Source organism: Myxocyprinus asiaticus, chromosome 7 (assembly GCF_019703515.2).
Source record: "Myxocyprinus asiaticus isolate MX2 ecotype Aquarium Trade chromosome 7, UBuf_Myxa_2, whole genome shotgun sequence".
NCBI classification, from domain to species: Eukaryota; Metazoa; Chordata; class Actinopteri; order Cypriniformes; family Catostomidae; genus Myxocyprinus; species Myxocyprinus asiaticus.
The window spans coordinates 54,604,914-54,626,934 of record NC_059350.1 but is presented as its reverse complement, the minus strand read 5'-3'; the positions used below and the strand labels follow the sequence as shown (position 1 = coordinate 54,626,934).

General features: G+C 36.7%; 2 protein-coding genes across 3 annotated transcripts in view; both read right to left on the bottom strand.

The window, feature by feature from the left end:
- The window catches only part of LOC127443768 (amyloid-beta A4 protein-like), a 39,864-nt gene extending 33,276 nt beyond the window's left edge, over nucleotides 1–6,588 (bottom strand). Inside the window, exon 1 of the mRNA XM_051702628.1 lies at nucleotides 6,394–6,588. Within this exon, the coding sequence (XP_051558588.1) occupies nucleotides 6,394–6,453 (60 nt within the window). The 5' untranslated portion in view covers nucleotides 6,454–6,588. The remainder of the gene's footprint in view (nucleotides 1–6,393) is intronic.
- A 3,955-nt stretch (nucleotides 6,589–10,543) lies between these two features.
- Nucleotides 10,544–21,497, bottom strand: LOC127443766 (cysteine and tyrosine-rich protein 1-like). Of its 2 annotated transcripts, none has more exons than XM_051702627.1 (4): nucleotides 21,360–21,497; nucleotides 15,429–15,528; nucleotides 13,074–13,234; nucleotides 10,544–11,557 (listed from the first exon to the last, which is right to left on the bottom strand). In XM_051702627.1, the coding sequence occupies exons 1-4, from the start codon at nucleotides 21,436–21,438 to the stop codon at nucleotides 11,436–11,438; spliced, it is 462 nt and encodes a 153-aa protein (XP_051558587.1). In that variant the 5' UTR covers nucleotides 21,439–21,497; the 3' UTR covers nucleotides 10,544–11,435. The 2 variants fall into 2 exon arrangements, with proteins under 2 accessions (XP_051558587.1, XP_051558586.1); XM_051702626.1 differs by lacking the exon at nucleotides 21,360–21,497 and adding an exon at nucleotides 15,835–15,958.
- Between the last annotated feature and the right edge of the window lie 524 nt (nucleotides 21,498–22,021).

The window sequence follows — 22,021 nt, the reverse complement described above, 5'->3', positions numbered from 1 at the left end:
TGTTGAGGTAGCAGCAATGTTGCAGGCTGAACAGAAATAATAGTGCAAAAAGGTTGATGGCTAAATTATATGAGGTGTGTATGTGAAGGGGTCTATAAAGTTATGTTTTAGATGTAACAGTCTTATGGCAGTGGAGTAGAAGCTGTTACTGTATCTTGATGTGCGTGTGCTGATGCACCTGATCTGCTTCCCACAGGGAAAGGAGAAAAATGGTCATGCAAGGTGACTAGAGTCCTTCGTGATGCTTTCAGCTTTCCTGAGACAGCGTTTAGAGCGGATTTCCTGGATTAAGGAGAGGCATGTGCCTATTATTCTTTGAGCTGTTTTCACCACCTTTGCAGGGCAGTCTTGTCCTGTGATGAGCAGCTGTTCCACAAAAATGTAATGCCTCTGGTGAGAATGGATTCAACAGCGCACCTGGTCATGACTGCTGTGGACATCCGAGTTTTCCTCAGACGTCTGAGGAAGTGAAGATGTTGGTGAGCTTTTTTGATGGCAGTCTTCACATGCTCAGTCCACTTGAGGGTATAAGTGAGTGTGACTTCAAGAAATGTAAAACTGTTCACCCTCTCAACAGCATCATCTCCTATGTAGATGGGTGCATGCACTGTTCCCTGTTTCCGGAAGTCAATATCAAGCTCCTTTGTTTTGCTGATATTGAGAGCAATGTTTGTTACTCTGGCACCACTCTGCCAGGAGCCTCACCTCCTCCCTGTAGGCTGTCTCATCATTGTTTGTGTTCAAGCCTACTACGGTGGTGTCATCAGCAAACTTTAAGAAGGAATTGGAGCTGTATCTGGCCACACAGTCACTTGGGTGAACAGGGTGTACAGAAGTGGGCTCAGCATGCTTCCCTGTGGTGTGCCAGTGTTGAGGATCAGAGAGGAGGAGGTGTTTTTACCCATTTGCACAAGCTTGGGTCAGCCAGTGAGAAAATCCAGTATCCAGTTGCATAAAGTGGATCAGAGTCCTAGGTTAAGCAGTTTCTGTATGAGTTTTGATGGAATAACCATGTTAAATGCAGAGTTGTAATTGACAAAAAGTAACCTGGCATAGCTGTTTCTGTTTTCCAGCTGAGCCAGTGTGGTATGCAATGCAAGAGATATGGCATCCTCAGTAGATTTATCATGGCGGTAGGCAAACTATAAGGGGTCCAGCTTTTTAGGGGTGATGTCCTTAATGTGCTTATGCACCAGCCTCTCAAAGCACTTCATTGTGATGGGTGTGAGTGCCACTAGCCTGTAGTCGTTAAGGAAGTTGACTTTGTTTTTCTTGGGAACGTGAACAATGGTGGTGGTTTTAAAGCAGGTGGGAACTATTGATGTGCTTAAGGAGAAATTGAATATATCTGTGAAAACAGCAGCTAGTTGAACGCTAACAGATTTTCAGAACACGACCCGTAATTCCATCTGGTCCAGCGCCTTTCCGTATGTTGATTTGTTGAAAAGTCCTCCTCACATCATCCTCTGAGGCCACTAGGACGGTCTCATGTAGAGCTGCTGGGGCACGCAGAGGGCGTGTTCAAAGCGGGCGTAGAAGCTGTTCAGCTCGTCCGTGAGTGACACTTCAGCAGTTGTTAAAGTGTGTTTTGGGTTTGTAGTCCGTGAAAGTTTTTATCCCCTGCCACAAACGGCGCGCATTATGCGTGTTGTTAAACTGTGACTCAAGTTTCCGTCCATAGTCGCGGTTTGCGTTCTTTTTTTTTCTCCCCAATGTGGAATGCCCAATTCCCAATGCACTCTAAGTCCTCGTGGTGGCGCAGTGACTCGCCTCAATTCGGGTGGTGGAGGACGAATCTCCGCCTCCGCGTCTGAGACCGTCAATCCGCGCATCATACCACGTAGCTTGTTGAGCGTGTTACCGCGGAGACGTAGCGTGTGTGGAGGCTTCACGCTATTCTCCGCAGCATCCACGCACAACTCACCACACGCCCAACCGAGAGCGAGAACCACATTATAGTGACCACGAGGAGGTTACCCCATGTGACTCTACCCTCCCTAGCAACCGGGCCAATTTGGTTGCTTAGGAGACCTGGCTGGAGTCACTCGTTCTTAATGGCTTTCCGGAGATTGTACTTGCATATTATGTAAGCCTGCATGTCTCCGGACCGGAACGCGCTGGTGCAATTGTTGGGATATGTGCGTATCGCTTTTTGTGGGAACACTTCATCTTCTGATGAAGAATGTGACAGCAGTTACGTACTCATTCACATCGGACGATGATTCCCTAAACATGTCCCAGTCCACAGAATCAAAGCAATCCTGTAATTTCTCCTACACCTCTGAGGACCAGCATTAAACCATTCACGTCACAGGCTTCTCCAGTTTCAGTTTTTGCTTGTAAACAGGGAGTAAGAGCACCGAGACATTTCATTTCTTTCTATATGTTTACTTGAATACTTGATAGGCTACTGCTGTTGTTTTTTTAAAGGTGTTAAAAAAGCATTGTTTTCTTTTAATTTGTTTCTATTTATTGCTTTTATTTTTTATTATTTTGTTCTTATTTGATTATAGACTGTTGACTTGATACCTTGAAACAATGCTTACAAAATAAAATAATAAGTATTATTTGTTGTATCAAAATAGGTACAGAGAACTGTCAAATTTCACTACCAACTATGTATATATTGCGTATGGTAGATCTTTCTATAATGACATTATGAAAAAGTAGATCTCATTTAGATGAGCGAGCACCCCTGGTATACATCTAAACACTGATATTGTTATTTGACTTTTCTATGTTTTAGTTTGATTATTATTTTGAATTTAGATTAATGGTAATGGTGATGTTTGTGGCATATCTATTTTAGAAAATAAAAGTAAAAAAAGATCAATGACCAAGTCAACAGTGTAGACAGAGAGGTTTTTTTGTGCTTTGATTCGTTGGTTATGGCTAACTGGACTAAAGTTTGACAGTCATTAAATGATATGATAATTACTTTGTTTAATAAGAAATTTTTCATTCATACACAGTTTCTACATTTTTGTTCTAATTATTAAAGTTCTATCAACAAAAATGCAGTTGATCGCCCCTGCTTTTTATTGTTGCTTAATTTTATATTGCCAGCAAAGTCGTGAATATATGGAGAATATTGGATACAACGTCCAGTCCCACTGTGAGGTTTGCACAGCAATCCTGTACCAATGTGTTCCTCATCGACATCATTCACCTGCTGGTTCACCACACGGGTGCCAACAATACTGCCCATTCAGTCTGCAAACAAACGGGTGATTTCACAAAGCTCAGCTCTGTATGCGGGCCATACCACTGTGAGTCATGTGACCTTTGGTGATCTATAGTTCTTAATAAAGCAGGATGACAGCAGTGTTGTCCAACGACTAATTGGAGTGCAAACAAAAGAACACAAAATATGGAGTTACACAAGTTAATGCTAAAATGAACTTTGCAGGGATGAATTTCCGATTTTTAGAAATTGTTTCGAGTCTGATTACCTAATGAATCACTCAGACTGATTTGCGAATATTCCGAGCAATTAAATGATTTAAAAGAAGAATTCGCTCATAAATCGGACCACTTTGGTTTGCAAGCAAGTTCTTCAGTTCACAAGCTCAAACCTAGACAATATAGTTTTTTTAGAGCAGAGCGTAACTTAAAAAATGTATGTTCACTACACTCAAAGAAATTGCTTTTTGGCTGAACTTGATTCAGTTGTGGACAGTGGTTCCATGTGTTTGAAATGAGTTTTCTTAATTTAAAATTACTATGTAATCTCAACACAAACACGTTGTGTAGAAAGAACCTAATTGAATTGGGTAAACCCAATAAAAATAGACGTGTCAATGTAACTCAAAATAATCTCTGTATTTCTTTATGTACTAACTAGTAAAAGTGAATGTTTGCATGCTAAATTCATGCTGGTTGGAAGCAGTATGGAGTGTAGTTTAGTAACTATGATGTGGTTTGTACAGCATTTGCTAAAAAAAGTGAGCAATCAATAGCCACATTTCCACTACTGGGCATGCTAGTTCGTGCCAGTGCCAGTTACATTCCCACTGACACTTCCGGTGCTTCATCGTGCCTCCTCTGGGCTTTCTTGGGGCCAATGGCCTTTGGGCCGCCATTTACCCTTGGGCCAAACAAGGCTAACCAGGAATTGAGGCTGGTTCAATGTCAAAGGCGGAGTTTCGCTAAACTTCCCAGGTTGTGTATCCAGCGCACAATGGTACAGGTTCGGGAAAAAAATAAATACAAAATGTGGGCACAGTACAAATCTGTTAAAAAGGCCAATGGACAAAGCGGTGCCCAAAGAAATTACTTTCCATGGTTCGGTGAACTTTCATAGACAGTGTGCTGGGACATCTTCCCACTGTTAGTATCGAGACCACTCGGGACATCACGGCAGTTACAGTTGTTGAGTTGTCAACGCTAACTTATCTTGCAGTTTACATTCGATATAAACTCGATATTCTAGGTACCATGATACCTCATCTTGAGCTTCCCTCTTGCTTGTGAAATGGGCGAGGTGTGTGATGTTGGCACCACAGCGGCATATTAAGGGCAACGCTGCAGAGTTATTGGCCTGATGGTGGGAATGCAGATCGATTTTCATCTCGGGCTTGAGGTCCAAGGCTATTGGCCCCGGCTGACCAGTTGATAGCCCTGGCTGGCACTGGCCCGATAGTGGAAAACCGGCTGATTTCTTCAGTTTTTGTCAATCGTCAATTTTACTATAATGGTAACCCCCAAAACTCAGAATAACAAAAACTCGAATGTAACCACGTTCTCCACCGACATGTTGAATGTTTACGTGTTCTCCCGACTAGGAAACCTCGTGTGTCAAAATGATCTTTTGTAATTACGACTTGAGGGGGTGTTCGTGAGCAACTTCCAAGTATGAAACTCGTATTTACGATCATTCCAATAGCACGTGAAGGCGGCAATAATCAGAAAGCTGCTGATGCTTTTTGAATAACATTAATTATGGTTGTATAGTTGTAAAAATAACAAGCACTTATAGTATTTTGGCTGAAATTAGGGTTACTATGGAACATTTTTGTGAGCGTTGCAATGTTGCGATCAAATCTAAATAATTTGCAATGCACCCCAAACATGAAACTGTTGTATCATGGTACAATAATGGCATGAAGTAGTAATAATGCTCAGGGGTTAAACTGGGATTTTGAAGATCTGGTGGTTAATATTCATGTACCATTGTATTTACATGGTACTCCAAAGAATACCTTGTCATTTTTGGTATTATAAAGAAGAAACATGTTCACAAAACATACTATTACCGTGGTATTGTTTGTTACAGTGTGTCTGCCCTTCAAACGCAGTAAATGTTGTGAGAAGACTGCGGTGTGGAAAATTACAGGCTTAAGACAACACACAGACAATAGTGTCTTAAATGAGCTAGTCTTAAAATAAAACTAAAAATAAACTACACTTAAAAATAGCGTGTTCCTCGAAACACTCACGTCATTGTACAATGAATCCACAGGACGAGAGAATAGGGAGGAACACAACGCAAGAGTCTCGAGCATGCGTTTATATATATAAACATATATAACGAAGTATATTTTAACTTGTCTGTCGCGACTGACACAGTCATGTTTGAAGAGAAAGGCCGCTGATGCATCAAGACGTCATTGAAATTCTCTTTGCACGCCCACTGACAACAACATGGATGATATTCCTGAAGGCTGTATATTTGGATTACCAAATAGGTCCAACAAGAATCAAAATAATGTAAATTCCCATATTTCAGTATTCCGGTGTGAACTCATTTGATTCCTGCAGGGATTATTGCTTGATCCCATTTTGATCCCTGTTGTTTGAGTCCAACCAACATGCAAATGAGCGCAATTTTACACTTTAGAATGATTTAAAATAGAGATCAGGCTATGAATATGCGATATAATGTAACAATGAAGGTGATAAATGATGCATCGCTCATTGTAACATTGTATCATTCCCACATCATGTTCAAAGGAACAGTGACCGACAGCAGCAGACTGTGCATTTAAATGCCACAGGACGGTCAATGTGCTGCTGTCGGTCATTGTTTCTTTGAACATGATGTGTGAATGATACAATGTTACAATAAAACAGCGCGCGATGAGCGACACATTCCGCAGTGTAACAGTGTGTCGCTGTTATTTACATCTTAAAATCAGCGAGACATTTCCGATACAAACCCGAAAAAAATTATATATAGGCTATGCCCAAAATATACAATTTATATGATAAGGAATTGCACTGAATAAAATAAAATGTCGTGTCTTAGGCCAAATAACAGAATAATATTTCACATTTCAGGAATGTACAGTCAATTTTATTTCTATTTTTTTTCTTATTCACATCACAGTCATTCATACAGAACACTGAGATGTTGCTTGTGTTGAATCGACCCTTTGATCTTTTGTTTCTTACCTCAACCGCGAGTGTCGATGCCGCGAACACCACGAATATAAAAACCTCTCGACACCCCATTCTGTGTCCTCTTCTCTCCGCTTGCAATAAACGGCGTCGGGCTTTATTCTGTAAATATCCGTTCGGTGTTAAATATCTGTGTGTGGTTTGTGTCGACTCCACGAAGAATGAGAAGGCGAGTCAGAACAGCGCGTCACCTGACCGGACACCGGGGGAATGCACGGGAGGGAGGAGGGGAACACAGCCTGGAGTAGGTCGGATCTACAGGGTAACCTCCAGGTTGGCTAAAGTCTCGCGAGAGCCTCTCACGAGAGCCAAATGCGAGGTTCATACACTGTTTATTTGGAGTCCCACAGAGACCCTACACCTACCCCTAAACCTTACCATAACCCTACCACTAAATCTAATCCTTGAACCCAAATTTGGTAACAGCGAATGAGACTCTCGCGAGACTTAGACCGCGGGAGTGTTACCTTCTAGACACAGCGCTGAACTAGGGAATACTGCCTGCTTCTAAAAATATATAGACAGTAAAATTACAAAAATAGTTAAATTGGCTCGACAACCTTGTACATGGGTTGATTCATGCATCCTTCACAAAGATGAATCTGCCCGATTCCAGCCTTGCTGAAGCACCTCCATATCATCACCGATCCTTCACCTGGTCATCTAATGGTTACCTGGAGAGGCCTTCAAGCCACTGTGTCTCACACCCACTGTGAAATTTGGTGGAGGATCGATGATGATCTGGGGGTGCTTCAGCAAGGCTGGAATTGGGCAGATTTGTCTTTGTGAAGGACGCATGAATCAAGCCACGTACAAGGTTATCCTGGAAGAAAACTTGCTTCCTTCTGCTCTGATGATGTTCCCCAACTCTGAGGATTGGTTTTTCAAGCAGGACAATGCTCCATGCCCACACAGCCAGCCCAATCTCCAGACCTGAACCCCACTGAAAACCTCTGGAATGTGATCAAGAGGAAGATGGATGGCCACAAGCCATCAAACAAAGCAGAGATGCTTGAATTTTTGCTCCAGGAGTGGCATAAAGTCACCCAACAGCAATGTGAAAGACTGGTAGAGAGTACGCAAAGACATATGAAAGCTGTGATTGAAAATCCGGGATATTCCACCAAATATTGATTTCTGAACTCTAAGTTTAAACATTAGTATTGTGTTGTTTATAAGTGAATATGAACTTGTATTCTTTGCATTATTCGAGGTCTGAAAACTCGGCATCTTTTTTGTTATTTTGACCAGTTGTCATTTTCTGCAAATAAATGCTCTAAATTACAATATTTTTATTTGGATTTTGGGAGAAATGTTGTCAGTACTTTATAGAATAAAACAAAACTGTTCATTTTATTCAAACACATACCTATAAATAGTAAATCCAGAAAAACCGATCATTTTGCAGTGGTCTCTTCATTTTTTCCAGAGCTGTATATATACTTATATATGTATATTTACATCATTTAAAAAATATATATATATTTGTAATGTTTATATATATATATATATATATATATATATATATATATATATATATATATATATATATTGCTATTATTTTAGTTTTAATGATTTTTTCCTATTTCCCCCCTTAGTTATTTGTTATTGCTTCTCTGATATACTTTTTATTTTACATTTGTAAAACAAACAAAAAATATTCCAGTTTAGTCAACAATCTGATTAATTATTACATTAATTTAAATGTATATATATATATATATATATATATATATATATATATATACACAGGTGCATCTCAATAAATTAGAATGTCGTGGAAAAGTTCATTTATTTCAGTAATTCAACTCAAATTGTGAAACTCGTGTATTAAATAAATGCAATGCACACAGACTGAAGTAGTTTAAGTCTTTGGTTCTTTTAACTGTGATGATTTTGGCTCACATTTAACAAAAACCCACCAATTCACTATCTCAAAAAATTAGAATACATCATAAGACCAATAAAAAAAACATTTTTAGTGAATTGTTGGCCTTCTGGAAAGTATGTTCATTTACTGTATATGTACTCAATACTTGGTAGGGGCTCCTTTTGCTTTAATTACTGCCTCAATTCGGCATGGCATGGAGGTGATCAGTTTGTGGCACTGCTGAGGTGGTATGGAAGCCCAGGTTTCTTTGACAGTGGCCTTCAGCTCATCTGCATTTTTTGGTCTCTTGTTTCTCATTTTCCTCTTGACAATACCCCATAGATTCTCTATGGGGTTCAGGTCTGGTGAGTTTGCTGGCCAGTCAAGCACACCAACACCATGGTCATTTAACCAACTTTTGGTGCTTTTGGCAGTGTGGGCAGGTGCCAAATCCTGCTGGAAAATGAAATCAGCATCTTTAAAAAGCTGGTCAGCAGAAGGAAGCATGAAGTGCTCCAAAATTTCTTGGTAAACGGGTGCAGTGACTTTGGTTTTCAAAAAACACAATGGACCAACACCAGCAGATGACATTGCACCCCAAATCATCACAGACTGTGGAAACTTAACACTGGACTTCAAGCAACTTGGGCTATGAGCTTCTCCACCCTTCCTCCAGACTCTAGGACCTTGGTTTCCAAATGAAATACAAAACTTGCTCTCATCTGAAAAAGAGGACTTTGGACCACTGGGCAACAGTCCAGTTCTTCTTCTCCTTAGCCCAGGTAAGACGCCTCTGACGTTGTCTGTGGTTCAGGAGTGGCTTAACAAGAGGAATACGACAACTGTAGCCAAATTCCTTGACACGTCTGTGTGTGGTGGCTCTTGATGCCTTGACCCCAGCCTCAGTCCATTCCTTGTGAAGTTCACCCAAATTCTTTTGAAAAAAAGATTTTGCTTGACAATCCTCATAAGGCTGCGGTTCTCTCGGTTGGTTGTGCATCTTTTTCTTCCACACTTTTTCCTTCCACTCAACTTTCTGTTAACATGCTTGGATACAGCACTCTGTGAACAGCCAGCTTCTTTGGCAATGAATGTTTGTGGCTTACCCTCCTTGTGAAGGGTGTCAATGATTGTCTTCTGGACAACTGTCAGATCAGCAGTCTTCCCCATGATTGTGTAGCCTAGTGAACCAAACTGAGAGACCATTTTGAAGGCTCAGGAAACCTTTGCAGGTGTTTTGAGTTGATTAGCTGATTGGCATGTCACCATATTCTAATTTTTTGAGATAGTGAATTGGTGGGTTTTTGTTAAATGTGAGCCAAAATCATCACAATTAAAAGAACCAAAGACTTAAACTACTTCAGTCTGTGTGCATTGAATTTATTTAATACACGAGTTTCACAATTTGAGTTGAATTACTGAAATAAATGAACTTTTCCACGACATTCTAATTTATTGAGATGCACCTGTATATATATATATATATTTTAGTCTTTTTTTTTTTTTTACCTTTGTACCTGTTTTAGCATTCATTAAGTCTCATACATACATTTTACATGTGTAAAAGCAACCTAATTAAATACATAAACATTTTCCCTTAACTGTAAGATCTTATTTCCCTTAACTACAGCTCGATATTAGTCTGATTTTTACATCATTAAATTTTTTTTTTAATGTTAAATATGTTTTTTTTTAATATTATTTTATTTGTATTTTTAATGAATTTTTCCTATTTTTCCCCTTAGTTCCCATTAATGTTTTCCCTCACTTAACTGTAAGCTCCAACGGCATATTTGCATATTTTTGTTTAAAATGAGGTACTATAGGTGAAAACACATATGATGTACTTGTCTTTAATGAAAAATAAACGTTGCCTTATTAAATTATATAAATATTTAAAATAAAATGTAATTTAGTCGACAATCTGTATCCGATTTTTACGTTATTTTCAAATATATTTTATGTACATTTTTTTCTATTGTTTGTTTTGTTGTTCATTTTTTTTTTACCTTAGTCGTTATTGCTTGTCTGATAAATGTTTTATTTTAAATTTGTAAAATAAAACAAAAATTATATTCCAATTTAGTCAACAATCTGATTAATTCTTAAATTAATTTTAGAGTATTTTTTTTATTTTTTATTATTTGTTTTATTTTTACCTTTGTACCTATTTTAGCATTTAGTTCTAGCAGTCATGTCTCATACATGTGTAAAAACAACGTAATGAAATACACAAACATTTTCATTTATTAACAGTTTATGACAGAGAATTTGGTTAAAGAACATTTCTTTGCTGTTCTTTGCTGCCATCGTGTGGATTCTCATTAAACAGTCCTGCTAGAATGAAACTGATATGATTTATATTCTACCAGCACATTTCTCAACATTAAACCCACATATATGTGATCTGTGTGTGGTTTTAACAGGCCAAACAGAATAAAACATAACCAACTATTTGTGTCCTATACTGAAACTAAAAAGTATGCAGAATTCACTGTTCTTATAAAGTCTTTTACTGTCCTAATATTATCTGTTTGAATCTTTGTTGAAAATGCTGTTGAAGTAATAGTTGCTCTATTGATCCTTTTAAGAGTTTCCAAATTAATAAACAAATAATTTCTGCATTCCTAACCACTTCTTTGACATATTATAAGAATTTAATATTACTCTGTAACACAAACAACACTGATGGAGTTTATTCCCACATTTACAGTATATTTGACTGTATTAAAGAAACACTGACTTTGAGACAGAACAAACTGCACCTCAATAAAACATTTTAAATGTAATATGAATAAAGTTGAGTTTTTCAGCTGGTCCTGGCCTTATATTTCCTATAAAATCTTTCATTATTGTCCATCACTCAACAGATTTGTAAGACCATCAGAGTTCCCACATCAATGAATTTTTATGACTTTTCCCGAGCTTTATAAAATTCCCTGATATTTTCAGGGGTTCCATGACTGTGAAATCCTGCACCATAAATATCCCCAGATCCCAGTAATACAAAACTGTTCCCATTCCCATTTAAGGAGCATCTCGGTGGCCGGTCTTGTCCGCAGGCCGACATTCAACAGCGCATGTTCAGTCGTCACCTGATGTTGTGAGCACAAGTGCAAATATCATCGTCAGTAGTCTCTCATCTCAGAATGATGCTCATTTCCTGTTACCCTGGATACGGTGGAGGTGGGGAGTAGCTTGCCGCTCGGGGTGGAGTCGGCGTGTAAGGAGGCGGCCGAAGATCAGACGGGTACATCTCATAATCATAGCTGTATGGAGGTGGAGGGCCTGTTGGAGAAATGGAGAGAAAAACTTTTCAAGTCCAAATATCACTCTGAATAAGGTAAGAAAATAATTTCAACCATGTTTAGTCCATGTTTTTATTTATCATGTAATTATCACTAAAGTGACCAACTGGCTGTACATTTTCCATCACTTAACTGTCAGCTCCAATGGCAAAACTTGCATATTTTCATTTAAGATAAGTTATAACAGGCATTTTTGAAAAGGCAATTATAATATATATATATATATAAATGAAAAAAAAAATTAACTAAAACATATAGTATTATTAAGAAATATAAAAGTTGTGATTTCATATTTGATATAATATTCAAAAATTTGTGCATATTTAATAAGATTATTTCTAATTTGCATTTAACATTTAAATAGATACAAAAAATATGTAATTAAAATGTAATTATATTTTAAATTATATATATATATATATATATATATATATATATATATATATATATATATATATATATATATATATATATAATTTAAATAGAATAAAAATATACATAGTTAACATATAACTGAAATATAACTAAAATATTTAGAATTAAAATTAAAATATAATTAAAACAATCTGTTCTGTATTGTGAATTTTTGTATCTATTTAAATGTTAAAAATATGCAAATTAGGAATAATCTTATTAAATATGCACACATTTTGAATATTTGATAAAAAAATTGATTTTGGTTTTAATTGAATTGGATTTATTTTATTTTTTAATGTTAAATAAGTTTCATTAAAAAAATGTCTTTATTTTCTCTGATATACTTTTTATTTTACATTTGTAAAATAAAACAAAAATATATTTTTAAATATTAAAGACAATCTGTATCAGATTTTTTCATAATTTAAAAATATTTTTTATATGACTTTTTAATGTTATTTGTTTTTACTCTATTCTTTTAGTTTTAGTTTTGAATGAATTTTTCTTTCTTTTTTTTTTACCTTAGTCAGTCATTATTGCTTGTCTGACATTCGTTTAATTTGACATTTGTAAAACAAACAAACAAAAAGATTCCAATATAGTCAACAATCTGATTAATTATTTTAATTCATTTAATACTTTTTTAAATTTTAATTTGTTTTATTTTTACCTTTGAACCTATTTTAGCATTCATTTTTTATTGCCCAATTTCATTTACATAAATGAACATGCTTTTGCTCTTTTTATAAATGCAAAAGAATAAAACTGTTATCAAAACCTCCTGTGGTAATTAGAAGTAATATAATTTGATGCAATTATTGGTCTGTAGCTATTATGAAACATGCGATATTATGCTTACTAATATCTGAGTCAAATGAGATGCTAGTCAGTGCTAATGTAATACACGAAGGTGATCTGAGATCATTAAAAATAAATAATTATAAATTCTGTTGGCTGTTCATTTGGAAGTTTTTTTGAAAGTTTGATAGTTGATAAGTAATCACTTCTTCCTGCAAGCTGCCATTTGTTTAGTTTGCTGTATTGTGCCATCTGAAGGGTTTTGTGGGTTGTTGAATTACCTGGGTAACCCTGAGTGACTGTATTAATGTATGGGGTGCTGAACATGCCCACCCTCACCCCTCGCCCATTCTTCACGCACATACTGATACACAGAAAGATGGCCACCACTGCGCCCATCAGAAACACGACGCCAAACACGATCCCTGAAATCGCCGTTCCTCTGAAACAGAAAAATCGGAATTATTGGCACTTCATGAAGTCAAACATTGTGACATTTAAAATTAATGTAAATGTGCATTTGGCTTTTTAAAGCAATTATCTAGTCTCGTTCTCACGTTAATGTGAAAAAACACCATTAACGAACGTGACAGTTGTGAAAACGGCATTTACCTATAGGCTACTTCATTTGTTCATCCAAAACACTTTGAAACCTGCAGACTTTGACTTCTGAGATATCATTATGATATCCATTAATGCTGCACGATTGATTGAATTAAGTTTGAAATCGTAACATGTCTTTGTGCGATTACTAAACATTAAAAGGCTGCGTTTTAAACTGCAAAAACAAGCATGCAAAAATGTTTTAGATGAACAAAATAACCTTTTTCGTATCAATGTTATGTTATCATAATCAGTAATTTTTTAAAATCTTTTTTATCTTTTTATCTATCACTGTGGCTCTCTTTACAATTCTGGGATGTCAAAATTATTTATTTTTAAAACAGTGTAAACGCTTTTGTACCTCTTTTTAAATTTAAGCATTCTTAGTAAAACAGTGATCTGATAACAAATAAGGTAAGGTTCAAAATATTGGCATATAGCTTTTTGTTAAAATCAGTATCGGTATTATCCGTATATTTTTTAAGAATTCCTAAGTAAAACAGTAATTTGATGACAAAATAAAGTTGCAAAATATCGGTATCGGTATTTTGTTAAAATCGGTATCGGTTGTAAATTTTAAGCATTCCAAAGTAAAACAGTGTTCTGATGACAAAATAAGGGAAGGTTCAAAATATCGGTATCGGTTTATGGTTTTGTTTTTTGTTTTGTTAAAATCGGTATCGGTTGTACATTTTTTAAGCATTCCAAAGTCAAACAGTGATCTGATGACAAAATAAGGGAAGGTTCAAAATATCGGTATCGGTTTATGGGTTTTTTTGGTGTTAAAATCGGTATCGGTTGTAAATTTTTTAAGCATTCCAAAGTAAAACAGTGTTCTGATGACAAAATAAGGGAAGGTTCAAAATATCGGTAGCGGCATATGGTTTTGTTTTTTGTTTTGTTAAAATCGGTATCGGTTGTACATTTTTTAAGCATTCCAAAGTCAAACAGTGATCTGATGACAAAATAAGGGAAGGTTCAAAATATCGGTATTGGTTTATGGTTTTTTGGTGTTAAAATCGGTATCGGTTGTAAATTTTTTAAGCATTCCAAAGTAAAACAGTGATCTGATGACAAAATAAGGGACGGTTCAAAATATCGGTAGTGGCATATGGTTTTTATTAAAATCAGTATCGGTTCAGCCAAACATTTTCATATCGGTGCATTCCAAATGTAAATCATATAACAAATTCATAGATTTAACAAAATATTTAATTGATAATTTATTGTAGAACCATTCAGGCCCTATTTTGTACCCAAAGGTAAGTGCCAAGTATAGTTCATGTGTTTTTGTGGCTTTATGAAACCAGACCACCCAGCATATTTATTTTCTATCCTGTATTGTTTGATCAGAGACTGAATCAACAGTGATCTGTTTCTGTGGCAGGAACGGTTCTGCTAACAGCCACCTGACTAAACATGCCATTGTTGTGGCACAAAAGACAAGTCATACCATTTCAAGGACGGATTAATGTGGGAGCGTAGAGACATTAGTTCATGCTACATTGAGATTTAGTTAATCTTACAGCTCTGTACTTATTTATGTCTATTTTTATTTCTCCTATAAGGAATTTTAGGACGCTCTTGGACACTGATCATGATCATTATTGATACTTTACAATTTAAATAATATATCATGTTTTCAATATATTTCATATATTATGAAAATAATGTAAATATGTAAAAAAAAATCATAATAGGCTCTATTTTCTAAGTGCAAAATATAATGTCTTATTTGTTTCTTTTCATTTAAAGTAAACAGTAAGGACATTTTCTTGACAAGTTTCGTAAGAATAACCCCAATAGCAAAATAATCGATCGGAAACTATCAGAATTTCTCAGCATTATTGAACAAAAGGTTTTGACTGTGAACTGCAAGCTCCATTCCAACTTGATGAGCCAAAAAAACAGCTGCCTACAAAAGTGGGGTGGGAGTGGGGTCAGAGGTCAACTCAGTGGTGATATAATATATGAGTAAAATAAAAGCAGTGAGGAAGTCTGTGGCATGTGTGTGTTTGCACACTATTACTTACGAGAGCACATCTCCCAAGTAAGTGTAGTATGAGCAGCAGAAAGACGGCACTCCATCACAGCAGTACTCAAGACATCCATGACACTGAGCGTCTCCGCGTCCTACAAACACATCGACACAATATCATTCATTTAAAATGCTGCTGGAAACCATTCAGACTCAGTTTGGGTTCCACCTGGACTGTGAGTCACAAACATGAAAATGGCAATATGAAAAAATTGTTTATTTTATATTAATTAGTAACACACTTTGTATACACTCTGTGAATTCAAATGCACAATGCAGAAATTATAATAGACACAATATGTAGAAGGGTTGGCACTCCTAAGAACATGTAATATTTAATTTTTACTCTCTCATTCTTAAGTTAATGCGGAAAAAACGGCATTAATGAACGTGACACTTACCTATAGGGTACATGATGAGGGAAACCATCCAAAACACTTTGAAACCTGCAGACTTTGACTTCTGAGATATCGTTATGATATCCATTAACGCTGTATGATTGATTGAATTAAGATTGAAATAACAATATTATTATTCTGTTTCTTCTGAGAACAAAATCTCATACACTAATGCTGCGTTCCATTCAAATCAGATGTAGGATTTTCCTACTTGATATCTCTGATCTCCAACCATAAATGCATTCTATTGCCAGATGCTCGGAAGATGACGTTTAAGAAAAAAAAAACTGCAATGCTCCCGTTAGCTTAGCAGGTGCTTGACTGTCACCAGAGATGTCTCCTAGCAACCCAATTCATAAACAATTTGCAACGCTAGCATTTGTGCTACAGGTGTATGATTATCAAAAGAGAGTATAATCTACCATGTTTTGAACACTTGCTACTCTGCTAGTTTATTAAACATGCTTTAATATCATGTAATGTAGGAACTTTGACTCATTTATCGATATTATTTAATACAAGTGAATGTTTATCACTTATTTTGTACATCTTCCTGGGTGCCGACATGATTGTGTGATGTCACGCACCTGCATCTTAAACAGTTTAAAATTTCATAGCATTGCCTAGCTACATGTTAAAACATGCTAGCAACATGCTAGCATTGACTAGCTACATGTTAAAATATGCCAGCTACATGCTAACATTGCCTAGCTACATGTTAAAACATGCAACATGATTGTGTGATGTCACGCACCTGCATCTTAAAGAGTTTAAAATTTCCGCAATACTTTCCAAGTTGGAATTACGACTTCAAGTGGCATTACATTGCACTTTTCCCAATAGGAAGTTGGAAAATCCGACTTTCCAAGTTGAATGGAACGCAGCATAACTCGTCCTAGTGCTTTTAAGATGCAGTCACCAAACTTTTAAACAACACTTTTCTAAAACATGCTAGAAACATACTAGCATTGCTTAGCTACATACTTAAACATGCTAGCATTGCCTAGCTACATGTTAAAACATGCTAGCTACATGCTAGCATTGCCTAGCTACATGTTAAAACATGCAAGCTACATGCTAGCATTGCCTAGCTACATGTGAAAACATGCTAGCTGCATGCTAGCATTGCCTAGCTGCATGTTAATACATGCTAGCTACATGCTAGCATTTCCTAGCTACATGTTAAAACATGCAAGCTACATGCTAGCATTGCCTAGCTACATGCTAGCATTGCCTAGCTACATGTTAAAACATAATAGCTACATGCTAGCATTGCCTAGCTACATTCTTAAACATGCTAGCTACATGCTAGCATTGCCTAGCCACATACTTAAACATGCTAGCAACATGCTAGCAATGCCTAGCTACATGCTTAAACATGTTAGAAACATACTAGCTACACCTAGCTACATGCTAAACCATGCTAACAACATGTTAGCAATGCCTAGCTACATGCTTAAACATGCTAGCAATGCCTAGCTACATGTTAAAACATGCTAGCAACATGCTAGCATTGCCTAGCTACATACTTAAACATGCTAACAACATGTTAGCAATGCCTAGCTACATGCTTAAACATGCTAGCAATGCCTAGCTACATGTTAAAACATGATAGCTACGTGCTAACACTGCCTAGCTACATACATAAACATGCTAGCTACATGCTAGCATTACTTAGCTATATATTTAAACACGCTAGCAACATGCTAGCAATGCCTAGCTAGATGTTTAAACATGTTAGAAACATACTAGCTACACCTAGCTACATGCTAAACCATGCTAACAATATGTTAGCAATGCCTAGCTACATGTTAAAACATGCTAACAACATGCTAGCATTGTCTAGCTACATACTTATACATGCTAACAACATGTTAGCAATGCCTATCTATATGCTTAAATATACTAGAAACATACTAGCTACATGTTAAAACATATTAGCAACATGCTAGCATTGCCTAGCTACATGTTAAAATATGCTAGCTACATGGTACAACATGCTAGCAACATGTTAGCAATGTATAGCTACATGCTAAAACATACTAGCAACATGCTAGGAATGCCTAGGTACATGCTAAAACATGTTAGTAACAAGCTAGCATTGCCTAGCAATTTGCTAAAACATGTTAGCAACACCTAGCTCCATGTTAAAACATGATAGAAACATGCTATCAATGCCTAGCAACATGCAAGCATTACCTAGCCACATGCTAAAACATGCTAGAAACATACTAGCAACAAACAGCTACAGCTACATTCTAAGACATGCTAGCAACATGCTGGCATTGCCTAACTACATGCTAAAACATTCTAGCAACATGCTAGCAAAGCCCAGCAACATGCTAGCAATACCTAGCTACATGTTAAAACATGATAGAAACATGCTAGCAACACATAGCAATATGCTAGAAACACCAAGCAAAATGCTAGCAATATCAACATGCTAAAACATGCTAGCAACACCTAGATACATGCTTAAACATGCTAACAATGCCTAGCAACATGCGAGCAATGCTAATCTATCTACCTATCTATCAAGTCAACATAAAGTTTCAAGTCAAATTCAAGTCAACATAAAGTTTGTCTAATTCTAACATACGCTTGTAGAGAAGTCTTTTAGGTCGAGCTGAACTATTCTGATCATTCCTGCGCCTGACAGACGAGTCTGATCCTGCAAATGAACCATCAGTACTTCTGTGTTCCTTCTTCACGTGCTGCTCACAGCTCTATTAATGCATCAGCACAGTTTAAGAGTTTCTTTTTGACATCAGATGCCATTTGTTAGTGATTCAGAGACATTTATGAGACTTTTTACTGTAAGATTTTGAGAAGGCATCATGCATCCTGACTATTAAGGTTGTTTGATGCAAGTCTTACATGACTTATTGGTTTCCTGTATGGTTAGGCCAAAGCTCTTTATTTATATCTATCAATTTTTACATTGACTTTTCTTATAAACAGCAGCTTTGATATCCTAACATTCAAAACCAGGTTAAAGTTCTTTGGCTTGTAAAAATTACAGAAACCCTTTTGGTGCTAAAAATAATATTTTCAACTTATCCTTCATTTATTAAAAAATCGCGGTTACAGTGAGTCACTTACAATGGAAGTCAATGGGGTCAATCTGTAAACATTAAAATACTCACTGTTTCAAAAGTATAGACACAAGACATAAACAATATGTGTGTTAACATGATTTTACTGTCATAAAATCACTTACTAACCGCATCTGTGTAAAGTTATAGACAATTTTACAACTTTGTCGCCATGTTGACGCAACATTGGTAAACCCTATAACCGTTTTTATCACACTAGAATCATGTTAACACGAATAATGTTTACATCTTATGGCTATACTTTTGAAAAAGTGTGTATTTCAATGTTTATAGACTGGCCCTATTTACTTCTATTGTAAGTGCCTTAGTGTTACCACTATTATATATATTTTACAAGATATATACTGTATTTTACTCATAAAAAAACAAATATATATTTAAACCATACTGAAGGGATGTTTTTGCATGATTTGCAGGATGCAGCACACAATTACAGTGCCATCCTGTCCTTCCCACAGACATCATGGTATAATTGGTGTAATTATCTCTTCTGAAGAGCCAAAATTTTGTCCTACTTTGAGAGGCGTCTGTTTGCTTCTGGCTTCCCAGAGCAATTGAGCAAATGTGGGGACCTGCAGACTGGCACTGTTGCTTTATATGTGACTTTACATACACACACACACACACACACACACACACATACTATGTTTTTATATCATTGTGGGGACTCTCCATAGACTTCCATGCATTTTTTGGGATTTTATACAGATCTAACGATAATTTATATCCCCTAACCTTAAACCTACCCCTAAACATAACCCTCACAGAAACCTTTTTGCATTTTTACATTTTCAAAAAAACATAGTTTAGTATGTTTACTAAGCCATTTCCCTCGTGGGGACCGCTGGCTGGTCCCCACAATGTAGGTGATCTCAGGTTTTACTATCCTTGTGGGGACATTTGGTCCCCACAATGTAGTATAAACTTGTACATACACACACACCCACACACACACACACACACACACACACATACACTTCCCCTTATAAAGTATGTCTGTATGAATGTTTAATCATTTCATCAAAAAAAGTCCTGTGACAGTAAAATGATCCAGTGATCGTGTCTGATGGTATTTACATACTATACATTGAAAAAGAAAAAGTTGCGGGTAAAGTAAATGCAGTGAAGAAGATTAAGTACTTTCTAAACTGAATAAGTTATAGTGTGAACTTGAAAATATTAATTAAATTCTACATTTGCACTCAAAACAAACATGTAAACATTACTGCTCTACCTTATAAGTAAATTTTGTTATCTTTACAATGCATCATCATGTATTAATCCTAAAGTAGAAAACCTTGTCATATCAATTCGCTAATTTGAGTAAATAAAAAAAGTCAGTTTTACTCAACTTTTCAAAGCTGGTGTTCCCACCATGCAAAAGGCTTGAATAATTAATGAGCTTGCATGGTTTCACTGTTTGCAAGTTGATTTACACTGTTTTTATTGTTGATTTTGTTGTTACATTTGGTAGTTCTTGTTTTGTGAAGTGTGAAGTTTTTTTTTTTTTTTTAAGTAAACCCCACTCAATTTTTTGTTCATTGTAGTACTCCAAAGTACTTACACTAAAACCATGGTACATGCCCAAAAACATTGTGTTATCACAGTACATGTTCAAAAAGCATGGTAGTATGGTACATTTTTTATTTTGTTTTATTTGTGCATTTTCTCCCAATTTGGAATGCCCAATTCCCAATGCGCTCTAAGTCCTCGTGGTGGTGTAGTGACTCGCCTCAATCCGGGTGGCGGAGGACGAATCTCAGTTGCCTCCGCATCTGAGACGTCAGTCCACGCATCTTATCACGTGACTTATTGAGCGTGTAACCGTGGAGACGTAGCACGTGTGGAGGCTTCACGCTATTCTCCGCGGCATCCACGCACAACTCACCACGCGCCCCATCGAGAGCAAGAACCACATTATAGCGACCACGAGGAGGTTACCCCATGTGACACTACCCTCCCTAGCAACTGGGCCAATTTGGTTGCTTAGGAGACCTGGCTGGAGTCACTCAGCACACCCTGGGATTCGAACTCGCGACTCCAGGTGTGATAGTCAGTGTCACTGAGATGCCCAGGCCCCTAGTATGGTCATTTTTAATACTTTTTTGTAGTAGACGTTTACAGTGACAGTAAAATTCAACTTAGAGGTGTCAAAAAACATTTACTGATTCAACTTTTGAGAAAACAGAACACTTTTAATGCATCACTAATTATAACAAATGTAACCTAGAAATCGTTATTTAGAGTCTATTCTGTAGCTATAACTGTAGCAATAAAATTCATATATTTGGGAAAACCACACTGTATTGCATAAGTTTCTTTCGGGTTGTTTGTGCTTATTTAATTTAAATATCAGCTATTTGCTAAACTATTTTGTATGTGTCTTCGCTAGTAAGTTTAAAAAAACATTACCTGCGAATAAGCAAATAATCAGCGAGTCCCTGAAGAACTTCCAGCTCTTCTGTGAACTCGCTGTCCTCGGATTTTCCATCGCGTTCCAGTGGATTTATTGGGAAAACAACTGAAAAACAGCGTCTATCCAACTTTTACATGTTAAATGTTCTTTCAGTCACAATCTGACTATAAACTATCACAAACATGCCAGTGATCCGACGATGTTGACTTGTTCAGAGTTCTGCGCTTCAAACTCTTGTGTCCGACTCCACGTGTTCGGTTCCCCTTTAGAACTTCTCCTTTGACTCGCTCCTTTGTCCTTAACTTCTTCCTTTCGCTAAAGGGAGTCTTGATGCGACTGAGTGGAGACTGAACCAACACAGACACCAACGCCTCCGCCGTCACGACTCCTCAAACTGCCATTCATTAAGAGTGCCCATGAAGTCTATCTTTAGATCTCTGTTCAATTGTGTTCACGAATCAGCTCTCATGACACAGATTTGAGCTCACTGAAAATACAAGGGTATACAAGACCCAGCACACAAATACACATTATTTAGATCATTCAGTGGTTTTACAAGCATATATCTTAATATTAGTCATCCTCTTTTCAATATCTGTTAGAAAGGTAGGTGGCTCATTCTATAATTGGGGTACCTTTCATGTCAACAAAAACCAAA